Source organism: Oryx dammah, unplaced genomic scaffold (assembly GCF_014754425.2).
Source record: "Oryx dammah isolate SB20612 unplaced genomic scaffold, SCBI_Odam_1.1 HiC_scaffold_23, whole genome shotgun sequence".
Classification (NCBI taxonomy): domain Eukaryota; kingdom Metazoa; phylum Chordata; class Mammalia; order Artiodactyla; family Bovidae; genus Oryx; species Oryx dammah.
The window spans coordinates 3,719,012-3,743,553 of record NW_024070207.1 but is presented as its reverse complement, the minus strand read 5'-3'; the positions used below and the strand labels follow the sequence as shown (position 1 = coordinate 3,743,553).

The 24,542-nt window shown below is 38.1% G+C and overlaps 1 protein-coding gene and 1 non-coding gene across 6 annotated transcripts in view; one reads left to right on the top strand and one right to left on the bottom strand.

The window, feature by feature from the left end:
* Positions 1 to 24,542, bottom strand: part of DIAPH2 (diaphanous related formin 2) — a 968,119-nt gene that overhangs the window by 887,448 nt on the left and 56,129 nt on the right. For 3 of the 5 annotated variants that reach the window (XM_040266684.1, XM_040266683.1, XM_040266685.1), the window contains exons 2-3: positions 18,172 to 18,204; positions 15,290 to 15,466 (exon numbers count right to left, since the gene is read on the bottom strand). In XM_040266684.1, the coding sequence (XP_040122618.1) occupies positions 15,290 to 15,466; positions 18,172 to 18,204 (210 nt within the window). The remainder of the gene's footprint in view (positions 1 to 15,289; positions 15,467 to 18,171; positions 18,205 to 24,542) is intronic. The other 2 variants (XM_040266686.1, XM_040266687.1) reach the window with 1 other exon arrangement.
* On the top strand, positions 21,231 to 21,363 carry LOC120882688. Its single transcript, XR_005725549.1, has one exon. It is a non-coding gene; the product is annotated as a small nucleolar RNA SNORA70 (small nucleolar RNA).

Here is a 24,542-nt window from a genome sequence, read left to right as displayed (position 1 = left end):
ATACATAAACATGAATCAGTCATAGGTATATATATGTTCCCCCACTCTTGAACCTCCCTACCACTTCCCACCTCATCCCACCCTTCTAGGATGCCACAGAGCACCAAGTTGAGCTTCTTATGTTATACAGCGACTTTATTTCTTTGTTCTTTTCCAAAGAAATGTTCATATAAAGATATGTTCTACATGTAATTCCTGTGAACTAACTTCACAGGTAACTTCTGTGAACTAGAAAGTATAGAACATTTCTTTTTAAAATCCCAATAACAGCATCAGGGATACTCCACATAAGTAGCTAATTGGCCAATTGTACCTGGTATTAATTAACCACATCATGTCTTCAAATGATACAGTTAAGTTTACTTTTATAGACTGTAGCTACATAACATATAGAAGTCTGTATGGAAAACAAAGTTAAAGGAAAAAAACTTGTCCAAATACATTATCTCTACAAATAGTATAGAGCCAAAGGCCGGGGGCTGGGCAGGGCGGGGGAGGGTATGAAATTAAATGAATGTATGGATGTGAGAGTTGGACAGTGAAGAAGGCTGAGCGCCGAAGAATTGCTGCTTTTGAACTGTGGTGTTCGAGAAGACTCTTGAGAGTCCCTTGGACTGCAAGGACATCCAACCAGTCCATTCTAAGGGAGATCAGCCCTGGGATTTCTTTGGAAGGAATGATGCTAAAGCTGAAACTCCAGTACTTTGGCCACCTCATGCGAAGAGTTGACTCATTGGAAAAGACTCTGATGCTGGGAGGGATTGGGGGCGGGAGGAGAAGGGGACGACCAAGGATGAGAGGGCTGGATGGCATCACGGACTCGATGGACGTGAGTCTGAGTGAACTCCGGGAGATGGTGATGGACAGGGAGGCCTGGCGTGCTGCGATTCATGGGGTCGCAGAGTCGGACACGACTGAGCAACTGAACTGAACTGAACTGAGTACCGCAAAAAAGTCTTCAGCTATTTCTGGTTTCAGGTCTTATTGGAGGAAATCAACTATGAACCTCTACATATCCCTTTTCACCATCAAGAAGGTAAATTTAGAATGTCTATCTAGCAATTGGGAAACACAAATTCACTCTCCCATAATCCTTAATCCTGAGTTCAACGTTCAAACAGTGGTTTCCAGAGTTCAAATATTACTTAAAGCATCAACTGTGGCTTGTGAAATATTGATGTTTAACCAAAATACAAGAAAATAAACTTTAATATTAAACGTGAGAATAATACTGAATCCCTCACTGGATCCACAGCTTCAAATGGTATAGGAGTTATGGGGGTATTCACAACCCATGTTTTTCTTTCTGTCAGTGTACTGAGATGTATTTGCAGTTACAAGTATTTGATTAAGTGAACTTACAGGCTATTTGACCTAGTTTTAGCTAAGTCAGTCCTCAAAACAACAACAAAATAGAAAAGTACCTTTAAAAGATTCCTGCAAAGACAACATATTGAGGATAATAGGATAGTACCAATAATGCAAGTACAGGACAACGAGAAAATACTAGATTGTTGTATTTCCTACACGGAAGTCTGAGCCTTTCCTCAGTCATATCTTATGTTAAAAATAACAAAACTATAAGGCTAAGAAGAAGCTGGTCCCACAAGATTAAAAGTTACTAATGTAACAATCTGAAATTATCAACTATCATTGATGACTCTCACTTTATGTGCACATTGTACCTTAAAATATAGCTAATGGTAGTGAGTGCTGTGTTGTGCTTAGTCGTTCAGTTATGTCCAGCTCTTTGTGAGCCCATGGACTGTAGCCTGCCAGGTTCCTCTGTCCATGGGGATTCTTCAGGCAAGAATACTGGAGAGGGTTGCCATGCCCTAAAGCTACCTCAAACTTACAGACCATTTAAAATTCAAACATCTAGAGCGTGAAAGAAGCTTTTTCACTTTTCTCAGCAATAACTAGAATCATGTGATATGCAATCCAATACTTAGTGAAATTTTGTAAGCTTAATGACACACATTTAGAAGCCTCTCGTTTGTTTTCTTTCTTTAATAGCAAAAGACAAAAGGTCCCATGACATTGGAGGAACACTTGGTATCAGAAGTTGAGATAATGTATGCAAAACAACATGGTAGTAAACTAAAACGCATTATTTTGTCAGCCAATACTGTCAGAGACATATAGAAATCACTGCTTAAAATATGCTAGAGCAAGTATTAGAAAAATTACTCAGTGTGGGAGGTTCATCATACAGTTGAATGAAAATACAGCTGTTTTTCCTTTTAAACAACTCAGCTTATATTATTTACTAGGTTGTTTCAATAATAAAGTATAAAAACTACATTTCTTTGAGTCACTAGTGGAACAATCTGAGAAAACATATTGCCAAAATAAATGATTAATTTAATAAAAGGATGTTTTATGAAAAAACTATAAGTGAGAAGCATTCCTGAGTAGGGAAGTTTGCCCCACATATAAAATCCAAACCACTGCAAGAAGTTGAAACCAAAATACATTAGAATGTAGGGTTTTTTAAATTAATAAAAGCAAGATATTTAAAATACAGCAGAATATTTACAATATTTTAAAATGAGATAGAAAGTGAGAATGATAACATGTATCTTACAGAGAGATTTCTGGCTATCTCAAGATAAAGATTTTTAAAACTTCTGAACTTTCACATGATGGGCATTTTTCATTCACAAAAGGACAAGCAATCCCTTAACAGTTTAACAGCTCGTGAGAAAGTAACTGCTTCAAATGAACCTCACTGAAAAAGCCACATACTGGCACACCCAACTGCCAGGTAGGTCTCCTTCATCTTTTCATGACTCACCTCTTCCTCATTCTTCCAGGCATCAGGCGCAACGTCTGCAGCAGATATGATTAGATAAACATGGGGGCGAGGGTCTATACATCAAGCATATGGAAGGGAGAATGCAAAGGGCCCATGTCCCTGATGACATGTAGTGAAGCCTCTTTTTCAAAACCCATTTAGAACCCATCTATTTGCAAATATAAAAATGCAACACTTCAGATAAGTTTCAAGAACAACTGACTGTCATTCAGGGAGATGGAAATTTACTAGCCCTGATTCAGCAGAAAACCTTAGCTCGATTCATGGATTGGAATGAGCAAAGTTAATACTATGATTTAATACGTGTAACTAACAATGTTCTTGTTCCACTTAGACCTATGTATTGTCAGATTTATGTTTCAACTATAAGAGACATCAAATCAAGTCTCAAAATAAAATGGACTTGGAACTAAACCTTCTAATTAGTCTTTTTTTAAACAAGACATAAAAAATAATGACACAATGACATTGGTCTCACTAAAACGTTATTAATCATCACAACAAAGGCTTTTATACCATTAATAAATAAACTCATTTAAAATCACCTAAAAATCTTGTTCTTTGCATGTTCTTATCCTTTCTATGTCTGTACTTTATACAAAGTACTAGTACATACACGTGGGTATATATATATATTTTAAGTTAAAACATGGTCAGGTTACTTGCTCAAATATATATATTTTTCTAACAGGCTAGGAAATCAGAAAGTTTAGAGACTACTACACTAGTCCAGACATTGACACTTTTTCTGTAAAGGGCCAGACAGTAAATGTTTTAGGCTTGGCAGGTCACATGGACTTTGTCACACCTACCCAACTCCACAGTGCAAAAGGAGTCACCAACACTATGTAAACAATGGCTGTGGCTGCATTCAACAAAATCGTGTTTACGAACACTGAATTTCACAATTTTTCATGTGCCCTGACACAGTCTTCTTTTGATTTTCTGCAACCATTTAAAAGTATAAAATCTATTAAAAAATATAAAAAGTGTAAAACTCATACAAACTAAAACCCCAGAAGCTGGGATAGTGTCTTTGTCATTTTTATGTTCCCCTGCATCTAACAAAGTATCTGGCACTCAGTAGACAGTTGTCAAATAAACGTCTCCATGACACAGAAGTTTGTCTTTGCTTTTTTTCTTCTAATTTTCCCCCACAATTGTGTGATTAGTCACTCAGTCGTGTCCGACTCTTTGCAACCCCATGAACTGTAGCCTGCCAGGCTCCTTGGTCCATGGGGACTCTCCAGGCAAGAATACTGGAGTGGGCTGCTATACCCTCCTCCAGGGATCTTCCCAACCCAGGGATTGAACCCAGGTCTCCCACACTGCAGGCGGATTCTTTACCATCTGAGCCACCAGAGACAGTAGGGATTTTCCTTAAGTTGTTCTCTGCTCTCTCTCCTCAGAGCATAACAGCACCTGGCATATAGAAGGCACTGGACCTTGATGTATTAAGTCATTCAAATTCTGAGAACACTTTAATGTCAAAAAAATAAAACTGAAAACTCAGAAGTGACACTGGGTCTCACAGGATATTCAGATCTTCTGTTTCCTCCCTGAGCCCTTGTGCTGGGTTGCTGCTGCTGCTGCTGCTAAGTCGCTTCAGTCGTGTCCGAATCTGTGCGACCCCACAGATGGCAGCCCACCAGGCTCCCCCGTCCATGGGATTCTCCAGGCAAGAACACTGCAGTGGGGTGCCATTTCCTTCTCCAGTGCATGAAAGTGAAAAGGGAAAGGGAAGTCGCTCAGTCGTGTCCGACTCGTAGCGACCTCATGGACTGCAGCCTACAAGGCTCCTCCATCCATGGGATTTTCCAGGCAAGAGTACTGGAGTGGGGTGCTATTGCCTTCTCTTGGGTTAAGTACTCACAAAAGCTTATTCACAGCTGTCTTACTACCATGGAAACCCTATGTTTACTTGCTTGTCTCCCTGACTAAATTCTGAGCTCTTTGGCGGCAAGGGAGGAACTGCATTAATCTGTGTGTACTTCCAGCAGGTAGCACATGACCTGGCACACTGTGCATATCAATACATGGTTGTGAAAATGCCTTCACAGCAAAAAAAAAAAAACACTAGTGGAACTTTTCAAACAGAAAAAAAACCTCTTAAGGAACATTTCTATGTACAAATCAGAACAGACAGAAGCAATGAATTGTGAAGTTTATTGGTTACAGTTAGTGAAAATTTGCAAACCTAGTTCCTTTAGTTTCTCTTCCTGGACTTGTAGCCTACTACTCCCTCAGCATGAACCTTTGGTGAGAACTGTACTTAGGAAGAAGTTATAGAAGTGACCCAGATTTAGTTCCCTTTGAGATCTATTGACGGGGTGAGTTTGACTCCTCCTTTACATGCTTTACTTGGGAGTGAGTGTGTTTAGGAAAATAAAATGACTAGATATGATGCTGGTGTTCTCTCAGTCCAATGACAAGGAGTAAAGATATTGGAAATATGATTATAAAAAATGGAAAGTAGGCTAAGAAAACAATTTCTAAGGATCGAGCCATTCCTGAAAACTATTTCCATGCCCTATTATAAATTTTGAGACCAATGCTACCAATAACTGTTTTACAGTAAGTTGACCTTGAATAAAATTACTAATGCTGAGAGAGAGCTTCCCTGCTGGCTCAGCAGTAAAGAATCCACCTGCAATGCAGGAGATGCGGGTTCAATCCCTGGGTTGGAAAGATCCCCTGCTGGAGGAAATGCCAACCCACTCCAGTCTTCTTGCCTGGAGAATTCCATGGACAGAGGAGCCTGGTGGGCCACAGTCCACAGGGTCACAAACAGTCAGACGTGATTAAGCATCCACACGCTTAGAACACTAAAAGGTTCTCATCCAGGCTAATCAACTCCTAAAAGACTGGTGTTGGCTGACAAAGAAAGCCATGATAGCAGTCACAGACAACACCTAGGGTCCAAAGTCAAACCAGCTCTCAAAACTGATGGAAAGCAAAACTGAGAGAACAAACTGAAAAGCTTTGGGATTCTTTATAAGAGTTCTACCACATGGAATACAGGACAGACAATTTAGTATTTATTGCATATAACTATACTCTCAATAAATTATGCCAAAATGCAAAATACATTAATGTAAATTGCTGAACAGAAACAAAGTATAAAACATCACATTTGCATTGCCTCTAGTAACTGAAATTGAGGAGCTTCCCTGGTGGCTCAGTGGTAAAGAATTTGCTTGCCAATACAGGAGACACGGGTTCAACCCCTAATCCAGGAAGATCCCACATACCTTGGAGCAACTAAGCCCATGCACAGTCTCTAAGCCTGTGCTCTGGAGCCCAGGAGCCATATCAAGAGAAGCCACCATAATGAGAAGCCACCACAACCAGAGAAGAGTCCCCACTTGTCACAAGTAGAGAAAAACCTTGCAGTAATGAAGAGCCAGCACAGCCAAAAACAATAACTGAAAATTATTTTTTAAATGACTGAAATTGAAATTAAATGTGCCTAGAAATTAATCACAAATTATCACTAGCCTCATCTTTTGTACACAGTTAAACTATTTATTTACCTATATAAGAACACAGTTCGTATAGACATATCTATAGGAATCTAATGTGACCAATACAAGCTGGACATCCACTCAATAAATCATTGTGCTAGCTAAAACAAATTAAAGTCCAACTTGAACTTCCAAGACATCTCTATATGTTTATTTTTTAAGCTTAAAATGGAAATCCCCTATCCCCCAAGCCAAAAAAAAAAAACAGTTGGATACAAAAGGGCAATAATATTCAAAAGGAAATGGACAGTGTCCAGATGCATTTCTCTCCTTGCTCTAATTAATTCAGTGTGGATAAAAACGAACTGTCGCTATTAAACATTTAATAATCCTTAATTGGTATACTCAATGTACAAAGACCAGCTCAGTTATTCTCAGTAAGCTCAAAGGCTATGCTATGATATCTTAACATGCTGAATGTTACTCAATTACAGCATGATAAATTTCCTTATATTTAAAATGGAAGGAAGGAGATATTTCACCAACCCTAATTACAGACAACACAAAATGTCTGATTAACCTGAGAAGCACGATGAATATGCTGCTGCTGCTGCTAAGTTGCTCCAGTCGTGTCTGACTCTTCGCGACCCCATGGACTGCAGCCCACCAGGCTCCTCCATCCATGGGATTTTCCAGGCAAGAGGACTGGAGTGGGGTGCCATTGCCTTCTCTGTGATGAATATGAACCTCATTCAAATTTGAATTTGGGGTTAAAGGTGATATGTAATATTATGACAATTGAGTCATCTTTTAAAGTTACGCTCAAAAAATTGTGGAAGAAAGATTCTTGCTTTGGTCTGACTACCTTTACCCACTGTGGAAGATTTGAAAACATGACTGGGCTGAAAAGGGGAACAAGAATCTTAAAGAGCAAGCATAATTTACCCCATGTGGGTAATAACAAAAATCATATAAAAACAAGTGTGGTTTTTTTTCATTCTTGAAAGTGTTAATTAAAAAAAAAACACTTTCTAATTGCCAATTAATAGGCAAAGACTACACTTCAAGTGAAAAATCGACTTTTACAAACTATTGAAGACCGCTAATAAACAGTGTGTGCTCCATGAAATAAGCAATCGTCTAAAAGTTTCCAATTTGGAGCTTCACATCTGTCAGCAATAGCCATTGGTACCATCACTCCGAAACTCTGCCTATTACTTGTTTCCTTGAGCAGCCACAATGCAGAGCCTGGCGCATCAGCGCCCAACAGATGGCAGTGCCAGTGGTGCACGTGAGCGTGCACGCTGTCACTCAGTCGTGTCTGACACTTGCAACCCCATGCACTGCAGCCCATCAGGCTCCTCTGTCCATGGGATTTTCCAGGCAAGAGTACTGGAGTGGGGTGCCATGCCCTTCTTCAGGACATCTTCCCAACCCAAGGACTGAACCCATGTCTCTCTCATTTTTGTGTTGGCAGGCAGGTTCTTTATCACTAGCGCCACCTGGGAAGCCCCAATGGTACATAGGTAATCATCTTTGACTGTGTGGATCATAACAAACTGTGGGAAATTCTTAAAGAGATGGGAATACCAGACCACCTGAACTGCCTCCTGAGAAATCTAAATGCAGGTCAAGAAGCAACAGTTAGAACTGGACATGGAACAACAGACTGGTTCCAAATTGGGAAAGGAGTACGTCAAGGCTGTATACTGTCACCCTGCTTATTTAACTTAGATGCAGAGTACATCATGCAAAATGACAGGCTGGATGAAGCACAAGCTGGAATCAAGATTGCTGGGAGAAATATCGATAACCTCAGATGTGCAGACGACACCACCCTTATGGCAGAAAGTGAAGAAGAACTACTAAAGAGCTACTTGACAAAAGTGAAAGAGGAGAGTGAAAAAGTTGGCTTAAAACTCAATATTCAGAAAACTAAGATCATGGCTTCTGGTCCTGTCACTTCTTGGCAAATTAATGGGAAAACAATGGAAACAGTGACAGACTTTATTTTCTTGGGCTCCAATTTCTTGGGCTCCAAAATCATTGCACATGGTGACTGCAGCCATGAAGTTAAAAGACTCTTGCTGCTTGGAAGAAAATCTATGACAAACCTAGACAGCATACTAAAAAGCAGATACACTACTTTGCTGAAAAAGGTCCATCTACTCAAAGCTATGGTTTTTCCAGTGGTCATGTACGGATGTGAGAGTTGGACTATAAAGAGAGCTGAGCACTGAAGAATTGGTGCTTTTGAACTGTGGTGTTGGAGAAGACTCTTGAGAGTTCCTTGGACTGCAAGGAGATCCAACCAGTCAATCCTGAAGGATTTCAGTCCTGAATATTCATTGGAAGAACTGACGGTGAAGCTGAAACTCCAATACTTTGGTCACCTGATGCAAAGAACTGACTCATTGGAAAAGACCCTGATGCTGGGAAAGATTGAAAGCAGGAGGAGAAGTGGACGACAGAGGATGAAATGGTTGGATGGCATCACTCACTCGATGGACATGAGTCTGAGTAAGTTCTGGGAGCTGGTGATAGACAGGGAAGCCTGGCATGCTGCAGTCCATAGGGTCGCAAAGAGTCAGACAGGACTGAGTGACTGAACTGAACTGACCTCAGTAGTAAAGTAAAACCTAACTGTCCAGATCTTTCAGTTAACTGGACTTGTTCCAGGATTTTACTTGGCTATAAAGTGTCAGGTTATTTTTGAAATGAGCTATTAGTAGTTAAATAAAAGTTACAGTAATCAAAGAATTAATATTTTCTTTAAAAAAATATATACTAATTTCAGATTTAGCCCAGTATTTCCCTATTATCTACATCTACAAGCCTATATGGGGAGAACTGCTGTTGACAGATATGATCCTCATATAGAACAACAATTTCAATTATCAGAGTAATGAGGATTTATTTGAATGTTGCCTTTCATTATTTAAGCCTTTCACCAAAAGTTTCACCAAAATATATCATCATCCAGAAATCCCAAATAATAAATTATATTACAATTTTTACATATTTCTTCTCAAGTATCTCATACTCTATTTCTGTGTATAATGTGCTACTTTATGCAATTATTTTAAATGCTTCATACCTCAAGGTATGTTATCCTAAAACACATACAAGGTGCTTGGGCCCAATGGTCTAAACATCTATAGTTCTTTAAAGTCTAAAATATCTGGTAAGAGGAATAGCACAATGAAGGATGAGAATCAAGAGAGATAAGATTGTCATAATAGCCATCAATTACATTATTATAAGAATATCTATCACATTATTTGTTCACAGAAGGACACCCACAAAGAATTTTAAAAAAGGGAAATTTCATATCTAGAAATTGACTTCTATGTTTTAGAAACAGAAAGACTTAAGAGTGTTAACTCAATCAACTTTGAAAACAGCATTTTAACAGTTTTCCATTACTAAATTGCGGGCCTCCTTCTTTACAAGTAATGCTTTATAAAAATGAATAATTTGTAAAAAGACAACTTTCCATCTCAAGTTGATTTTATCTGTGAGGCAATGTACCTCTGAGTTGCCTTCTACTTCCACTGAGTGGAAAGGAAAATGTACAAAATTTAAATTTAACTGAAATGTAACATTATTAAAGATAGAGATTACCAAAATGCCAATGCTTTAGATTTTTGTGTACTTAAATTTAAGTTTCACTTCAATCCCTTATTAGCTTAGGCAAGTTACAGAACCAATTTCTCTACCCTCTTCCTAAGCCTGAATACGCAAAGAAATAGAGGAAAACAATAGAATGGGAAAAATGCTGGGCTGGAGGAAGCACAAGCTGGAATCAAGATTGCCGGGAGAAATATCAATAACCTCAGATATGTAGATGACACCACCCTTATAGCAGAAAGTGAAGAGGAACTAAAAAGCCTCTTGATGAAAGTGAAAGAGAAGAGTGAAAAAGTTGGCTTAAAGCTCAACATTCAGAAAACGAAGATCATGGCATCCAGTCCCATCACTTCATGGCAAATAGATGGGGAAACAGTGGCTGACTTTATTTTTTTGGGCTCCAAAATCACTGCAGATGGTGACTGCAGCCATGAAATTAAAAGACGCTTATTCCTTGGAAGAAAAGTTATGACCAACCTAGACAGCATATTAAAAAGCAGAGACATTACTTTGTCAACAAAAGTCTGTCTAGTGAAGGCTATGGTTTTTCCAGTAGTCATGTATGGATGTGAGAGTTGGACTATAAAGAAAGCTGAGTGCCAAAGAATTGATGCTTTTGAACTGTGGTGTTGGAGAAGACTCTTGAGAGTCCCTTGGATTGCAAGGAGATCCAACCAGTCCATTCTAAAGGAGATCAGTCCTGGGGGTTTACTGGAAGGACTGATATTGAAGCTGAAACTCTAATAATTTGGCCACCTGATGCAAAGAGCTGACTCATTGGAAAAGACCCTGATGCTGGGAAAGATTGAGGGCAGGAGGAGAAGGGGATGACAGAGGATGAGATGGTTGGATGGCATCACTGACTCAATGGACATGGGTTTGGGTGAACTCCCGGAGTTGGTGATGGACAGGGAGGCCTGGAGTGCTGCAGTTCATGGGGTCGCAAAGAGTCAGACATGACTGGGCGACTGAACTGAACTGAAGCCTTAATATCCTTATCTGCAAAATAGAGTATAACTACGTTGCCTACTTTGCAGCACTGTCAGAAGGATCAGCTGAAATAATACAAATAAAGTATTCAATAACATGCTGGGCCCATAAGTGCACAGTAAATGTGAGCTATTATAATTCATAAAATAACTTGTTCACTTAATCTGGTTACAGTCAAACAAAAGATAATAAAGAAAATATATAATGTTTAATATACAAGTAGACTTCTCTCAAAGAAGAGACACAATCCTTCAAAATTTTTTTAATTGATCTTTTGTTTTTACTTTTAAGCAAACCACAATTCTCTGATTTCCTCTTCCAACATTCCCATGGAAGGAAAAATTATCATTAGGACAATGTGGCACCAAGTTGTACCTTTCTTTAACATTTATGAATCCACAAGTAAATCTTTTCAAAAACATGTCACATTTAAAGAGGGATGTGGTAAAGTTCTGATGAAATATTAGAATTAATATTCAAACCACAAAACAAAAATTTTATAAAAGGTTTGAAAACACTGTAAATTCTGTACACAAATTTAAAAATTTAGAACTGCCAGGAATCATTTTTTGTTTATGGCTATCATCACATAAAACCAATGCGTGTAACTGAAGCAAATGAGCAAATGAAAAGGGTAGTAGAGGAAGATATCAAAATGGTCAAATTGTGAAAATATTAGTCACTCAGCCATGTCCGACTCTTTGCAACCCCTTGGACTGTAGCCCTCCAGGCTCTTCTGTCCATGGAATTCTCCAGGCAAGAATATTGGAGTGGTTTGCCATTTCCTTCTCCAGGGGATCTTCTCAACCCAGGGATCGAACCCAGGTCTCCCACATTGTAAGCAGATTCTTTACCACCTGAGCCACCAGGAAAGCCCTTTAAAAAGGTAAATTGGGGATCAAATCATAAAGGGCCATCCTGAGGGAATTAGGAAGTCATAGGAGAGATTTGAGAAGCTATGGAGAGATTTGAGAACCCAAGTGACATGATGTTGTTCAGGTTTTAAATGGGTAATATTTGAGAATACACTAGAGGGTCATGGTGGAAGCAGGGAGACAAGTGAGGAACTCTGTTAATCATAATAGCTCTGCCACTCTTGTAGCAGCCTAGGTGAGGCTTCAACTAGTGTGGGACCAGTGAAGGTGGGAAGAGATGGTCAGCTTTTACAAGTATCTTACTTTGAAGGGAGAGCTTATGGGTTTCCTATAAAATTAAATGTGGAATATGACAAAGAGAGAGTAATCAAGGATAATCCTTAAGTGTTTGGCCCAAGTAACTGAACAGATGGACATACCATTGACTGAGAAGGGGAAGACACCAGGAGGAGCAAGTCTGGAGGAGAATATTAACAGCTTAGTTTTTGGATATGTTACTTTGAGAAGTCTACTGACCATCCAGGGAGAGTTGCTGATTATGAAATACGGTTATGAGAGTCTTGAGTTCAGACATGAGGACTAAGCTGGAGATAAATTTGAGAATTGTGAGCATACAAATGGAATGTAAAGCCATAGAACTGGTTGCAATAACAAAAAAAAAAAGATGATGTAGAGAAGATTCCAAGGACTGATCCCTGGGCCCCTCCAACATTTAAAAGTTGAGGACACTAAAAGGAATCAGCAAAGAAAACTGAAAAGCAGCAGCCAAAGAGTTTGGAGAGAAACAAAATTAATGCCCCAGGGTGGTTAGGGGAGGGAGATGTATAACCAACTGCATCAAACACTGCCGGTAGGTTGGTTAAGATAAGAACTGAGAACTGAACATGGGGCTAGGCAGCATGAAGATTTTTGGTGACACTAATAAAACCCATTTTGCTAGAATGATGGAATACAGGAAAGTTTAGGAGAGAAAGTAGGATGAGAGAAATCAGAAGCAGTGAATATAAACAAAATCATTAGGTGTTCTGCTTCAAAGGAGAGTGAAAAGTGAGCAGCAGTAGGCTAGGGGCATAAGATCATGAAAAAGCTGTAAAGTGAGACAGCATGTTTGTGAGGTGCTGGGAAGTGCAGAGGACAGAGGAGAAAATGACTGGAGTCATGTCCTTGAGCAGGTCAAAAGGAATGGAATCTTCTACACAAATGGGAGGATTGAAAAATGAAAACTTCATCTATGTTGACAGGGAGATGTAGTGGTGGGAGTCCGTGGAAGTTCTCTTCTGATCACTTCAGTTTACTCAGGAAATTAAGAACCAAGGTCATCAGCAGAGCATGAAGGTGGGTAAGAGTTCTAAGGGTTGAGCAGCAAAGTAAAGGTGTGAAATAGTCATCGAGAAGTATGGTGGAGGGAATGGAGCAGGGACGTGTAAGATGACTGAAAACAGAAGGGCCTACTTGGAGCTTTAGAAAAGAAACCTGTTTCAGAATCATTAATAAAGCATCACTGGATCAGAACAGGAAAAACCTGGAGGACAAGAGGAAGACCAGATAGGAGGCAATTTTCATAATCTGTGAGAAAAAATCAGAGAGGGATATTGTCTACAGTAGGGTAAGAGCAGCTGGAGGACAACTGTGGAAAAAGACGTCAAAGTCATTGCAAAAGCAGAAACAATGGCATTTGGAAAGCACTTAGGAATGACAGAGAAAACGAATGGCCTGGAAGACAGCCCAGTTGAGCTAAAGTAAACTAGAATATAGCAATGGCACTGATTAACTCAAATAACTATTTTACTTCCATAAAAATTAGTAACCAAGTTATCAGCAGATTAAAGGAGTATCATTTGAGTGAAATCTAAGTGAAAATAAGAGTTTTTTAAAAAAAGATTAAAAAAGTTTGATTAGTGTCAAAAAATGTTTGTTTCTATTGTTGTTGGTTGGGGTGATTAAGAGAAGACAATCCCATTGCAAACTGAAGGGCAGTCTAGGTGATCAGGAAATATTGGAAACTGAAGAACGGGGCTTTATTTGATAAAGGAATGAAATGCAATAAATATTTATAAAATTATTTTTACAGAAAACTATGCCAGGCACTATTCCAGGAATATCATCTCCTTTAATCCTTAAATAAACCATATAAGGTAGACCCTATTATAGTTTTGTTAAGAGTTATGGAAAATAAAGTGCTGAGAGGATGTATCATGACTTCACAGGGTAATGTGATTAATGGCACAGCCAGAACTCAAACTCAAGTCTGAATGACCCCAGAGTTCAGCTCTTAACCACTACACAAACATGCCCTGTAAAATTAAGGGCCTGGAAAAGGCAGTATAGGTTGTTTACCTTTCGAGAAGAATTTTGGGTTAAAGATCTCAGAGGTGGAATCATTCCAAAGAATGACACAATCCAAAGTGCTGTCATGCCTAAAATTGGCTAAATACATACATGCAGAGGTCAGAGTTCAGAAGACCAAGGAACTAAGGGCAAAGAAGCAATGGCAAGATTATCAATGTAATAGTAGAAATCACCAAAATCAATAACAAGGGAAAGGTTAAAAGGCTAACCAGGTGCTATCATCATCAAGGTCAGTCAGCAGATCATAGACCTTAAAAGAGAAAGGGTTATTAAAAGACCGTTCAAGGGACATGGCACGAGGGTCTGAAGAGAGTGGGTATGTCAGGAGTTGTGTCGTGGGGAAAAAAGTATAAAGATAAAGGGAATTTGTATTTATTCAACAACTTTCAATGAATAGTGGGATTGGGGGTGAGATAGGAACAAGACATTCCATAATGGGCAGAGTAGAAGGGTCTAGATTTTCAGTATTCTTTTTTTAAATTAATTTATTTAATTAAAGGCAAATTACTTTAAAATATTGCAGCCATGGGTGTATATGTGTTCCCCAACCTGAGCCCCCATCCCACTTCCCTCCCTATCCCATCCCTCAGGGTAATCCCAGTGCACCAGCCCTGAGAAACTGTCTCATGCATCGAACTTGGGCTGGCGATCTATTTCACATATGATAACATACATATTTCAATGCTATTTTATCAAATCATCCCACCCTCACCTTCTCTCACAGAGTCCAAGAATGTTCTATACATCTGTGTCTCTTTTTTTTTTTACAACACTGTGTCCTCTAAACTCTACTTCATATACCTAACAAGATATCTTATATTGTTTTCAGAGAAGTGGACTTAGGCCTGTTTAGCTTAATAGAAGAGAAATACAAATCAGGTACACAAATTAGGAAGTTAAAAAACTGATCCAATGTGCCACAGACTACTGAATAACAGAGAATGAAAATAAATAAGACAGCCTCTGCTTTTAGGAGCTCATAGTGGAAGACACAAACATGTTATAGCTCAAGAAACCAGATACTTTCAAAAACAGTTTTGTTATATCAACAAGTTTCTGGCCTCTCCTTTATGTGATATAAACACAGTCCATACAAACAGCCCTACTTCCAACCCAGTGCTATGCACTTGAAAATTATAACAAAATTAGGGGGTCTAACTTACCATCATTTTTTCAAATAAATCCAGTACTTCCTTTTCAGACAAATTCAAAGATCGTTCATCATATAATGGCTGAGCAGCTGGAAACTCATTCATCACAACTTGAGAATCAAGAGGATGTTGGATAAGAAGTTTTTCCTTTTTTACAGTCGATTTTCTGAAACTTGTAATTCGGTCACGCTGCAAACAGAAAGAAAAAAAAGAAGCCCTAAGGAAGAGATCAAGAATCACCAATGTGAAGAACCAAAACATCAAAATGGCAGTTAGGATAATATATATTATTGTCTTTTTGACAAAATGTTATTTTAAGCAGCAAGCTCCACTTAGAGACTGTACTACTGTGAAACCTTGAAGTAGCTCGATAGCCTCAGAAATCTAGGGGGTGAAAAGTATTCCTCAAAAGTGAAACTTAGGTCCTTGTCATTGCTGTTTTGCACAGTAAATAGGTGAGAAAAGTCTGATCTCAAAGTCATGTGGTGGTTTGAGGAACAATGTGTCTTTGGCACCAACTTTGAAACTATGAGGGAAGAAAAAGAAAAGGATATTCAATTCCTAGGGGGAAATTATACTAACATTTCTCTTCTTCAAAGTGCCAAAATAATTGTGACAAGTACCTATGAGCACTTTGGCAATGTAGTGGTAGAATATAATGGTTAAGAGCATGGACTATGGAGCCAGACTCCCTGGGTTTGAATCTGCAATTCACCAGGTCGGCTACCCTGTGCAAACTCCTTGGTCTCCAACTGTCTCCTCATCTCTAAACTAGGGTAACAAGTTAATACATATAGAAGGAAGGAAGGACGGGAAGGGAAGAAGGGAGAGCAGAGAGAGAAAGCAAGAAAAGAGTGATTGTGAGATCTAAAGATACATGTGTAGTGTACTTAGCTGCTATTTATTACTATTGCTGTTTTTACTATTATTACCCTCACCTTTTCTTCCCTAAAAGGACCAGTAAGGAAGCAGAACAAAATTTAGAAGATTATCTATTCCATTTTCTGGAAACATAACACAAACAGAAATATCTTATTCCTAAAAACACTACTATGAAGAACTTGCCACTTTATGGATATTGACTCAGAACCATTGATTCCATGCACAGTCTTATAATTAGCTAGCAATTTCACATAAAGCGAGTTAACAACTCCAGGTGCCTGTAAACAGGCCATTCTGTTTTGAACCACAGCACATTGAACATCAAAAATTAGTAATGACCAGAAAACTGAATGCAACTCAGTTTTCTTCTGGTTTCTGTTAAGAAGCACATGCATACTGTCAGCTCATGTCAACAAGCAGATCTGTTAGACAGGACGGCAATGCCTGCCACCGCCGCGTTACCAAGTGCTTATAAATCACTTCAACAAGACAAAAAGCATCGCAGACGTTCTTACCGCAATTTTATCAACTACTGTTGACCCATATTTAAAAAAATATATATATCTTTTATTTTCATTCAAAGAACACTTTTTTTTTAATAAAAGGTGTACTTTGAAAGAAATATGAGCAGTTTTAAGCAGCTTATTTAGGATTCCAAAAATGATCTTAGTACACAGTTGCTTACAAAGAGATTATGTAAATCACAATATTTTAGAGCTGGGAAGAAACTTGAAAAACCATGTAGGTTTACTCTCATTTCACAGAAAAGGTAACTTGCCAAATCATCTTCTATATTTTCCAATTTTCTTTTAAATTTGAAAGTCTTTCAGGAAAATTAAGTTGGATTAGATATGTAGTATATCTTCAAACAACTCAAGAAAAAATATTAAGCAATCCCAAATAAGCTGAGTACATAACCAAGAATCAAATTTTACTAAAAGATATGGGGGACATAAAAGCATTTAAATATGCAATCGACCATTAAATCAACATATTTCTATTCCTTTCCCTTCATATCACTTAATATTTACTTTTGCAGTGCTGGCTTATTTTTACTGAATAGCATTATTTCCATATATATTCGATCTTCCACTATGCTATTCACTTCGATCTAGAAAATTGGCTTTTGCTTTCAGCTATATCTTGATAAGAAAATAAAACTAAGCCATATACTTTCACTTCCTTAAATCATGAACAATATTCTACATTATTTGTAGATAGGTGATTTCACAGAGAAAAAAATTGACACTGCTTAAAATACCTTTTTTTAAAAGTTTAGCTATTAAGTGAAGTCGCTCAGTCGTGTCTGATTCTTTGCGACCCCATGGACTGTAACCTACCAGGATCCTCCATCCATGGGATTTTCCAGGCAAGAGTACTGGAGTGGAGTGCCATTGCCTTCTTCAGGGGATCTTCCTGACCCAGGGATTGAACCCAGGTCTCCTGGATTGTAGGCAGATGCTTTACAATCTGAGCCACCAGGGTATTAGCTATTAAAGGGCACATGTAAATGTTAGGCCCATAACTTTTAATATGTTTTACTACAATAGACTTAGCTCAAAAATACTTGAGGATTTAAATTTAACAGCACATTTCTGCCTAACGCAATGAACTTAACTTCCTTTCTATTTTAAATTAATTTCCTTTACTGTTAATATTAATACTTAACATATTCAGGGTCGATTTACATGGCTATTGAGAAAGGAAACATTTGTGCTTTCCAGAGTTAGATTTATATAGGTTTTTTAATTGCTTAAAGTATGTATCAGGATGGCAATATCAAAATTATTTTAAGATCTCATATAGTTGTTTCTGTTTACATTAAAAAAAAGAAAAGTCTGATTTTTTTGCAGATATCTGCTTTTTTATTGAAAATTCTTCCAACTACTGTACTTTATAAACATCTAGATGTTTTACATTGTTACATATATCAATGCTTTAATGTCCACCCAATTTAATAAAAAAGGAACATGCATAAGTAATATAATAACATGCTACTAAGTCCACCTTACCACATCATCTGCCAAAGTTTTTATTTGAATGTTCTATTAAAACCAAAAAAAAAAAAAACCTGTCAGATAAGAGAAATTCACAGATCAAACAAGAAAATATCTGAATGATTCTCATTTTTTATTTTATCAACTAAAACTCTTTCAAAAGAATTAGAAAATTTAAACATATCATATAAACACAAAAATTCTTTACAAGAGAAAAAAACTTTTTAAGGATTAAAAGTGACAATTTGGTGGAGGAGGTGTCTCTTTGTTTTTCAAGATGACTCCCAAATTCCCAAAGTCAGATTTGGATCACATATGACATAAGATATAACAAAGTCATAAGCCCTGTCAAGATTTTTCAAAGTTTTAGCATGAATAATCATATTTTTAAGAGACATAAAATTTTTAAAACCATGAACAATAGGAAAACTGTCACATTTAACTGTAGTGAAATACAATGAAACAGCTGTCTAGAACTCAGTTATGGATAGATATTTATAGAACACTTTATAAATATTCTAGATGACATTGAACTTACCAATTCCGTTAATATATACCCAATTTCTCAAAACCTCCAACACTTTTTTTTGCATGTGGTTTTCTACTTCTAACATTGAGAATCATTGGAAATGGTACATTCCAGTTAAGAAGATACAGTGACTAATTAAGATTACCATACAGCATATATAGGCACAACTACTTGAAGATTTAGAGTACAGCAATACTACAGTAATAAAGCAATACTAAAGTAAGCAAGGCAACAGCTAACAACTTCGTAATCTTCCAAGATTCAGAAGATACTTCAAGACCTTAGAATAACAAAAGACGAGCACGAAAGCTGTTATATTATATAAATATGTTGAAGTGCTAGTTAAGAAATGTGATTAGGAAAGAATCCGGTTTTTTAAAATCATGTTAGGAACAAAATCAACCCTTCTACAACACCCTATACATTTATTTCCTACAATAGAAGCTGAATGATGTACATAATGCATGCTCACAGCCCTTTTAACTAAGAAAAATATGTGGCTCCCTGGTGGGAAGAATTCTAGTAGGAGTTTTAAGTGAGAAGTATTTGGTCACAAGGTCTCATAAAATCATCTTCAAATACCACCAACTAAATGATAGGAAAGATCATCCTCCCCTCCATCAGTTGGGGCAAATATGCTATTATATATGTAGCTCTTTTTCTACTTTTAATCTGTTGATTCCCTCAAGGATTTACATTACTACATCTTTGTACTATGTCTTTATCACATCCTGCTGATACAAACTCCAACCAATCTTTACTGCCTATAAAAAAGAAAATAAGGGGGAATATTTATATCACAACTGAAGCCTTTTTAAGAGAGATCAATTCACCCTAAGACTATCTCTATCTGGTAATTTCTCTTTAATTTTCCCAGTGGGGTACAGAAAACTGTTCTATGCACAATGATTTTCTGTAATGCAAAATCAGAGTGAGAAATGCCAAAGTCTCAAAAGTGCCGCACTTAGCCTGCTACCATTCAAATAGGTACCTGTCCACCTGTGTTATTTATTAGTTATATGGTTCTTCAAGCAACCACTGCTTTTCTTTTTTTTCTATCCCTTGTGCTTATAAACTCAAGATTGGAAGCATATACGTATCTTCAAAGTAAGAATGTAAATTCAGGGGAAATAAGATTTAATTTAATCAGTTCTCTAAGGTATACACATGCCTTGAATACTTTAAATCTGTATCTCAATTGAATATATCTTGACAGTTTAATTGTGGGGGACAGAAACAAACAAAAAACATTGCTAGCAATATTTCCACTTTGTCTTAGGGGAAGAAACTTTAGTTCTCTTCTCCCACCCCTACTCTCCATTTTGAAATTAACACTTTTTATCCATATTAAATTCCATTATATGTAGTTAGACACTATTAAATTGGATGAAATTTGAAATAATATGATCAAAATCTCTCAATTTACAAATGATGGAACTGAACCTTGTCGAGGCTAAATGACTCAGCCATAGACCACAGATATGATTGTTACTAGATACTAACTCTTAGTCAACGGTAAATGGCCTCTTCAGTTGGTATAATTAAGCTGTAGGATATTAGGGTTGAACTACTGAATTGAAACAGTTCATGGTAATCTAAAATTTACAGATATGCCCCAAGCCCCATTAGTTTAATTTTCCTTTGGGTAACTTCCTTTCGTCACCATTAAAAGAAGGTCAAGCATCATCTCGAAGAGCATTTCCCTGCCAACCGAACTCTTTGCCTAACACATCTTACATATCATCTACTGAATTCACTTTAATCAATATATACTAATGTTCTTCAATCAGCTATTCTTCATATACAAAATGAATATAAATTTAGATTCTTTGGTCTTTCATTATTCTTAACTGCTAATTATATCTTAATACTGCCACAATTGTAAGAATCAGAGCTCCTCTCTCAGCTCTGGAAGGTGGGCAAATATAGTAGCAAAAAGTGAGTAGACAATTAATAACCTAGCGGAAACACTACATAAGCCCAAAGGATGATCGCAAAGGATCAGGACAGACTTTAAAAAAGAAGGGTCGCATTTATGGTAAGGGCACCATCTGGATCCCACTCCTCGAGTTTTAAGTCTTCCATATCACCTTGGTTTCCTCCCTCTCCTTAATTCCCTATAGCCAAACAGTTGTCAAGTTCCATGGTGATCTTTCTGCAGTTGCTTCTTCATTCTCACACAAACCATCCATTTAGAGTCTAGTCATGGCGGTGACCTCATAATAATTATCTCTACCACAATCCTCTCCTCATTGCCAAAGTCATATTATTTTTTTTCAGTTGATGAGTTGCCTTTTATCTATTTTTATTTTTTAGTATAAATTTATTTATTTTAATTGGAGGCTAATTATTTTACAATATTGTATTGGTTTTGCCATACATCAACACGAATCCGCCATGGGTGCATGCTTCAAGTTGCCACTGCATCACCTCATTCCTAGATTTCTGTAAGAGCCCCCTAGCCTATGTTCCTATTTCCAGGTTACCCTGCTACAGTTAATTGTCAACACACTGATGAAGTGACACTGTTTAAACCCAAGTCAGTTTTCAGCCAGTTGAACCAACCGTGCTCTGTCCCCACTGGGGCCCAGTGTGCAATGGCTATAAACAGCAGCCTCCTCAGCAGTGTATGCAGCCGCTGCCTGTACAAGTTTCCCTAAGGGACCTTGGAGACAACCCTTGCCACTGAACCTTCATGACTGGCATCCTGTCCCCAGTCTAGGCTCCAGACTGGTACATGCAGTACCTTTGGAAAGCCCCAGGGCACAGTGGCCAGGGTCCACTTTGGCCAAGTCATAACATTCATCCACACCAAGCTGCAGAGCAATAAGCATGTACTGAAGCCCTACACAGGGCTAAGATCAAGTTCCCTGGTCGCCAGAAGATTCACATCTCCAAGAAATGGGAAATTACTAAATTTAATATGGATGACATTGAAAACATGGTGGCAGAAAAGCAGCTCACCCCAGATGGCTGTGTGGTCAAATACATCCCTAATCCTGGCCCTCGGGACAAATGGCAGCCCCTGCATTCATGAAAGCCTTGGTGTTGTCCCCCTCTTACATACACCAATAAATCCTATTTTCTGGTCCAAAAAAAGAAAGAAAAAGCTAAGGAAATCTCAACAAACCATGGACTTGAGTTAGGAAAAAAATAAAAGTCAGATCATATCACTCCTCTGCTCAAAACTTTTCAGTGGCGCCCTATTTTCACTTCCAGTGAAAGTCAAAGTCCTTCCGAGAGCCTGCAAGGCCCTATGGAGCTGCACACCCTCCATATCCCTCTGACCTCATCTCCTACTACTGTTTCTTTCATTCACTCAGCTCCAGTTACACCAACCACTTCACCGTTCCCCCAAGAAGGCAATAAGCCACAGGTACTGTCTCTTCTCTTTGCCTGGAAGGATTTTTTCTGTAATCTATACAGCCTCTTCCATCACTTCTTCCCCTTTCAAGTTCTTGTTCAGGGAGACCTACTCTGTCCATCCTATTTAAACGGAAATACCCACCTCCTCCACACACTCTTGACCCCTGCTTTACTACACTCTGCTTTTCCTTTTAATAAAACTTACCACATTCTCACATAGTCTATCATTTATTTTTGTCTATTTCTCCCACTAAAAATGTGAGTTCCATGAGAACAGAGATTTTCATCTGTTTGGTTAAGGGATGTAATCCTAATGCCTAGAGCAGTGCTTGGCACACAGAACTCGATAAAAAACTATAAATGACTATTACTTGCCCATCTGTATTTAAAGGCTCCTGACAGAATAAAGACTAATGCCCTTAATACAGCATTCAAAGTCCTGTATTATTCAGCCCTAGGCCACCTTCTACATCTTCCTTCATGATCTATATGCTATGGAAAAATGGTAATCCTTTTCCCATCACATACCTATGTCCTGTTTGAGCACCCACTCTTCCCTCTATTGGAATGCCCATCCAGCTAGGTACATTTCTACTTCTAGAGCCTCCCTTTAGTTTAAAGTTGGTTATTAATAAGCCAAATGTGGGCCCTGGTCAAAAATGGAGAATTATGCTTTGTTTACTGTCTTCTTAAGACTTTTTTCCCTAAAAGGCATCTTCGAATGATAAAGCACCTTAACACAAAGAGGAAATTATATTCACATAAAAAATTATCCCAATTACTTGTGACAGAGAATAATAAAGAAAAACACTCTGCTTATGATTTCTTGATTTATAAGTTTCATTCGACTAGAGTGTATATTCTATATAACTATGCACATTTGACTGATATAGATATTTTTCTCAGAGATTTCCCTCATGTAAAACTCTGCTGTCATAAATATCTTCTTGATACCATTACTTAGAACTCTACAACTATTCAGAAAAAAAGAGAGAGAGAGAGAAATGTAGTCTACTGAAAAGAAAAATCTTTAAGGACATTTGAAGAGTTTGCTACTTAGGAGGAGGCAATTTTTGGACACTGCACATTAAAAATACATTGAAATTATTGTATAAATTACACCTAACTTATCTGCATTAGAAAATAAAATATTTCTGCCACACAACTGTATTTACACATTATTCAAAGAAGAGAAAGGAACATATAGGTATCAAGGCGAGTGGGATGAATTGGGAGATTGGGATTGACATATACACTACTACGTATAAAAGAGTTAACTAATGAGAACCTACTATGTATCACAAGGAACTCTACTCAATGCTTTGTCGTGACTTAATGGAAAGGAAATCTAAAAAAGAGTGGATATATGTATAACTAATTCACTTTGCTATACAGCAAAAACTAACACAGCATTGTAAAGCAACTGTACTCCAATACAAATTAATTTAAAAGACAGAGAAGAGGAGAAAAGCAAGAGGAAAGTAGAAAAATACAAAGACATCTTTGTAGCCAGTGCTCTGGATGCAAGTTAATTTTTTTTTAAAAATCCATGTCATCTACCTATTCACCAGACAACATCCATCTAACTATGTATCCAAGGCTGTATACTGTCACCCTGCTTATTTAACTTATATGCAGAGTACATCATGATAAATGCTGGACTGGAAGAAACACAAGCTGGAATCAAGATTGCCGGGAGAAATATCAATAACCTCAGATATGCAGATGACACCACCCTTATGGCAGAAAGTGAAGAGGAACTAAAAAGCCTCTTGATGAAAGTGAAAGAGGAGAGTGAAAAAGTCGGCTTAAAGCTCAACATTCACAAAATGAAGATCATGGCATCTGGTCTCATCACTTCATGGGAAATAGATGGGGAAACAGTGGAAACAGTGTCAGACTTCATTTTTGGGGCCTCCAAAATCACTGCAGATGGCGACTGCAGCCACGAAATTAAAAGACGCTTACTCCTTGGAAGAAAAGTTATGACCAACCTAGATAGCATATTCAAAAGCAGAGATATTACTTTGCCGACTAAGGTCCATCTAGTCAAGGCTATGGTTTTTCCTGTGGTCATGTATGGATGTGAGAGTTGGACTGTGAAGAAGGCTGAGCGCCGAAGAATTGATGCTTTTGAACTGTGGTGTTGGAGAAGACTCTTGAGAGTCCCTTGGACTGCAAGGACATCCAACCAGTCCATTCTGAAGGAGATCAGCCCTGGGTGTTCTTGGGAAGGAATGATGCTAAAGCTGAAACTCCAGTCCTTTGGCCACCTCATGCAAAGAGTTGACTCATTGGAAAAGACTCTGATGCTGTGAGGGATTGGGGACAGGAGGAGAAGGGGACGACAAAGGATGCGATGGCTGGATGGCATCACTGACTCGATGGATGTGAGTCTGAGTGAACTCCGGGAGTTGGTGATGGACAGGGAGGCCTGGCATGCTGTGAGTCATGGGGTCGCAAAGAGTCAGACATGACTGAGCAACTGAAC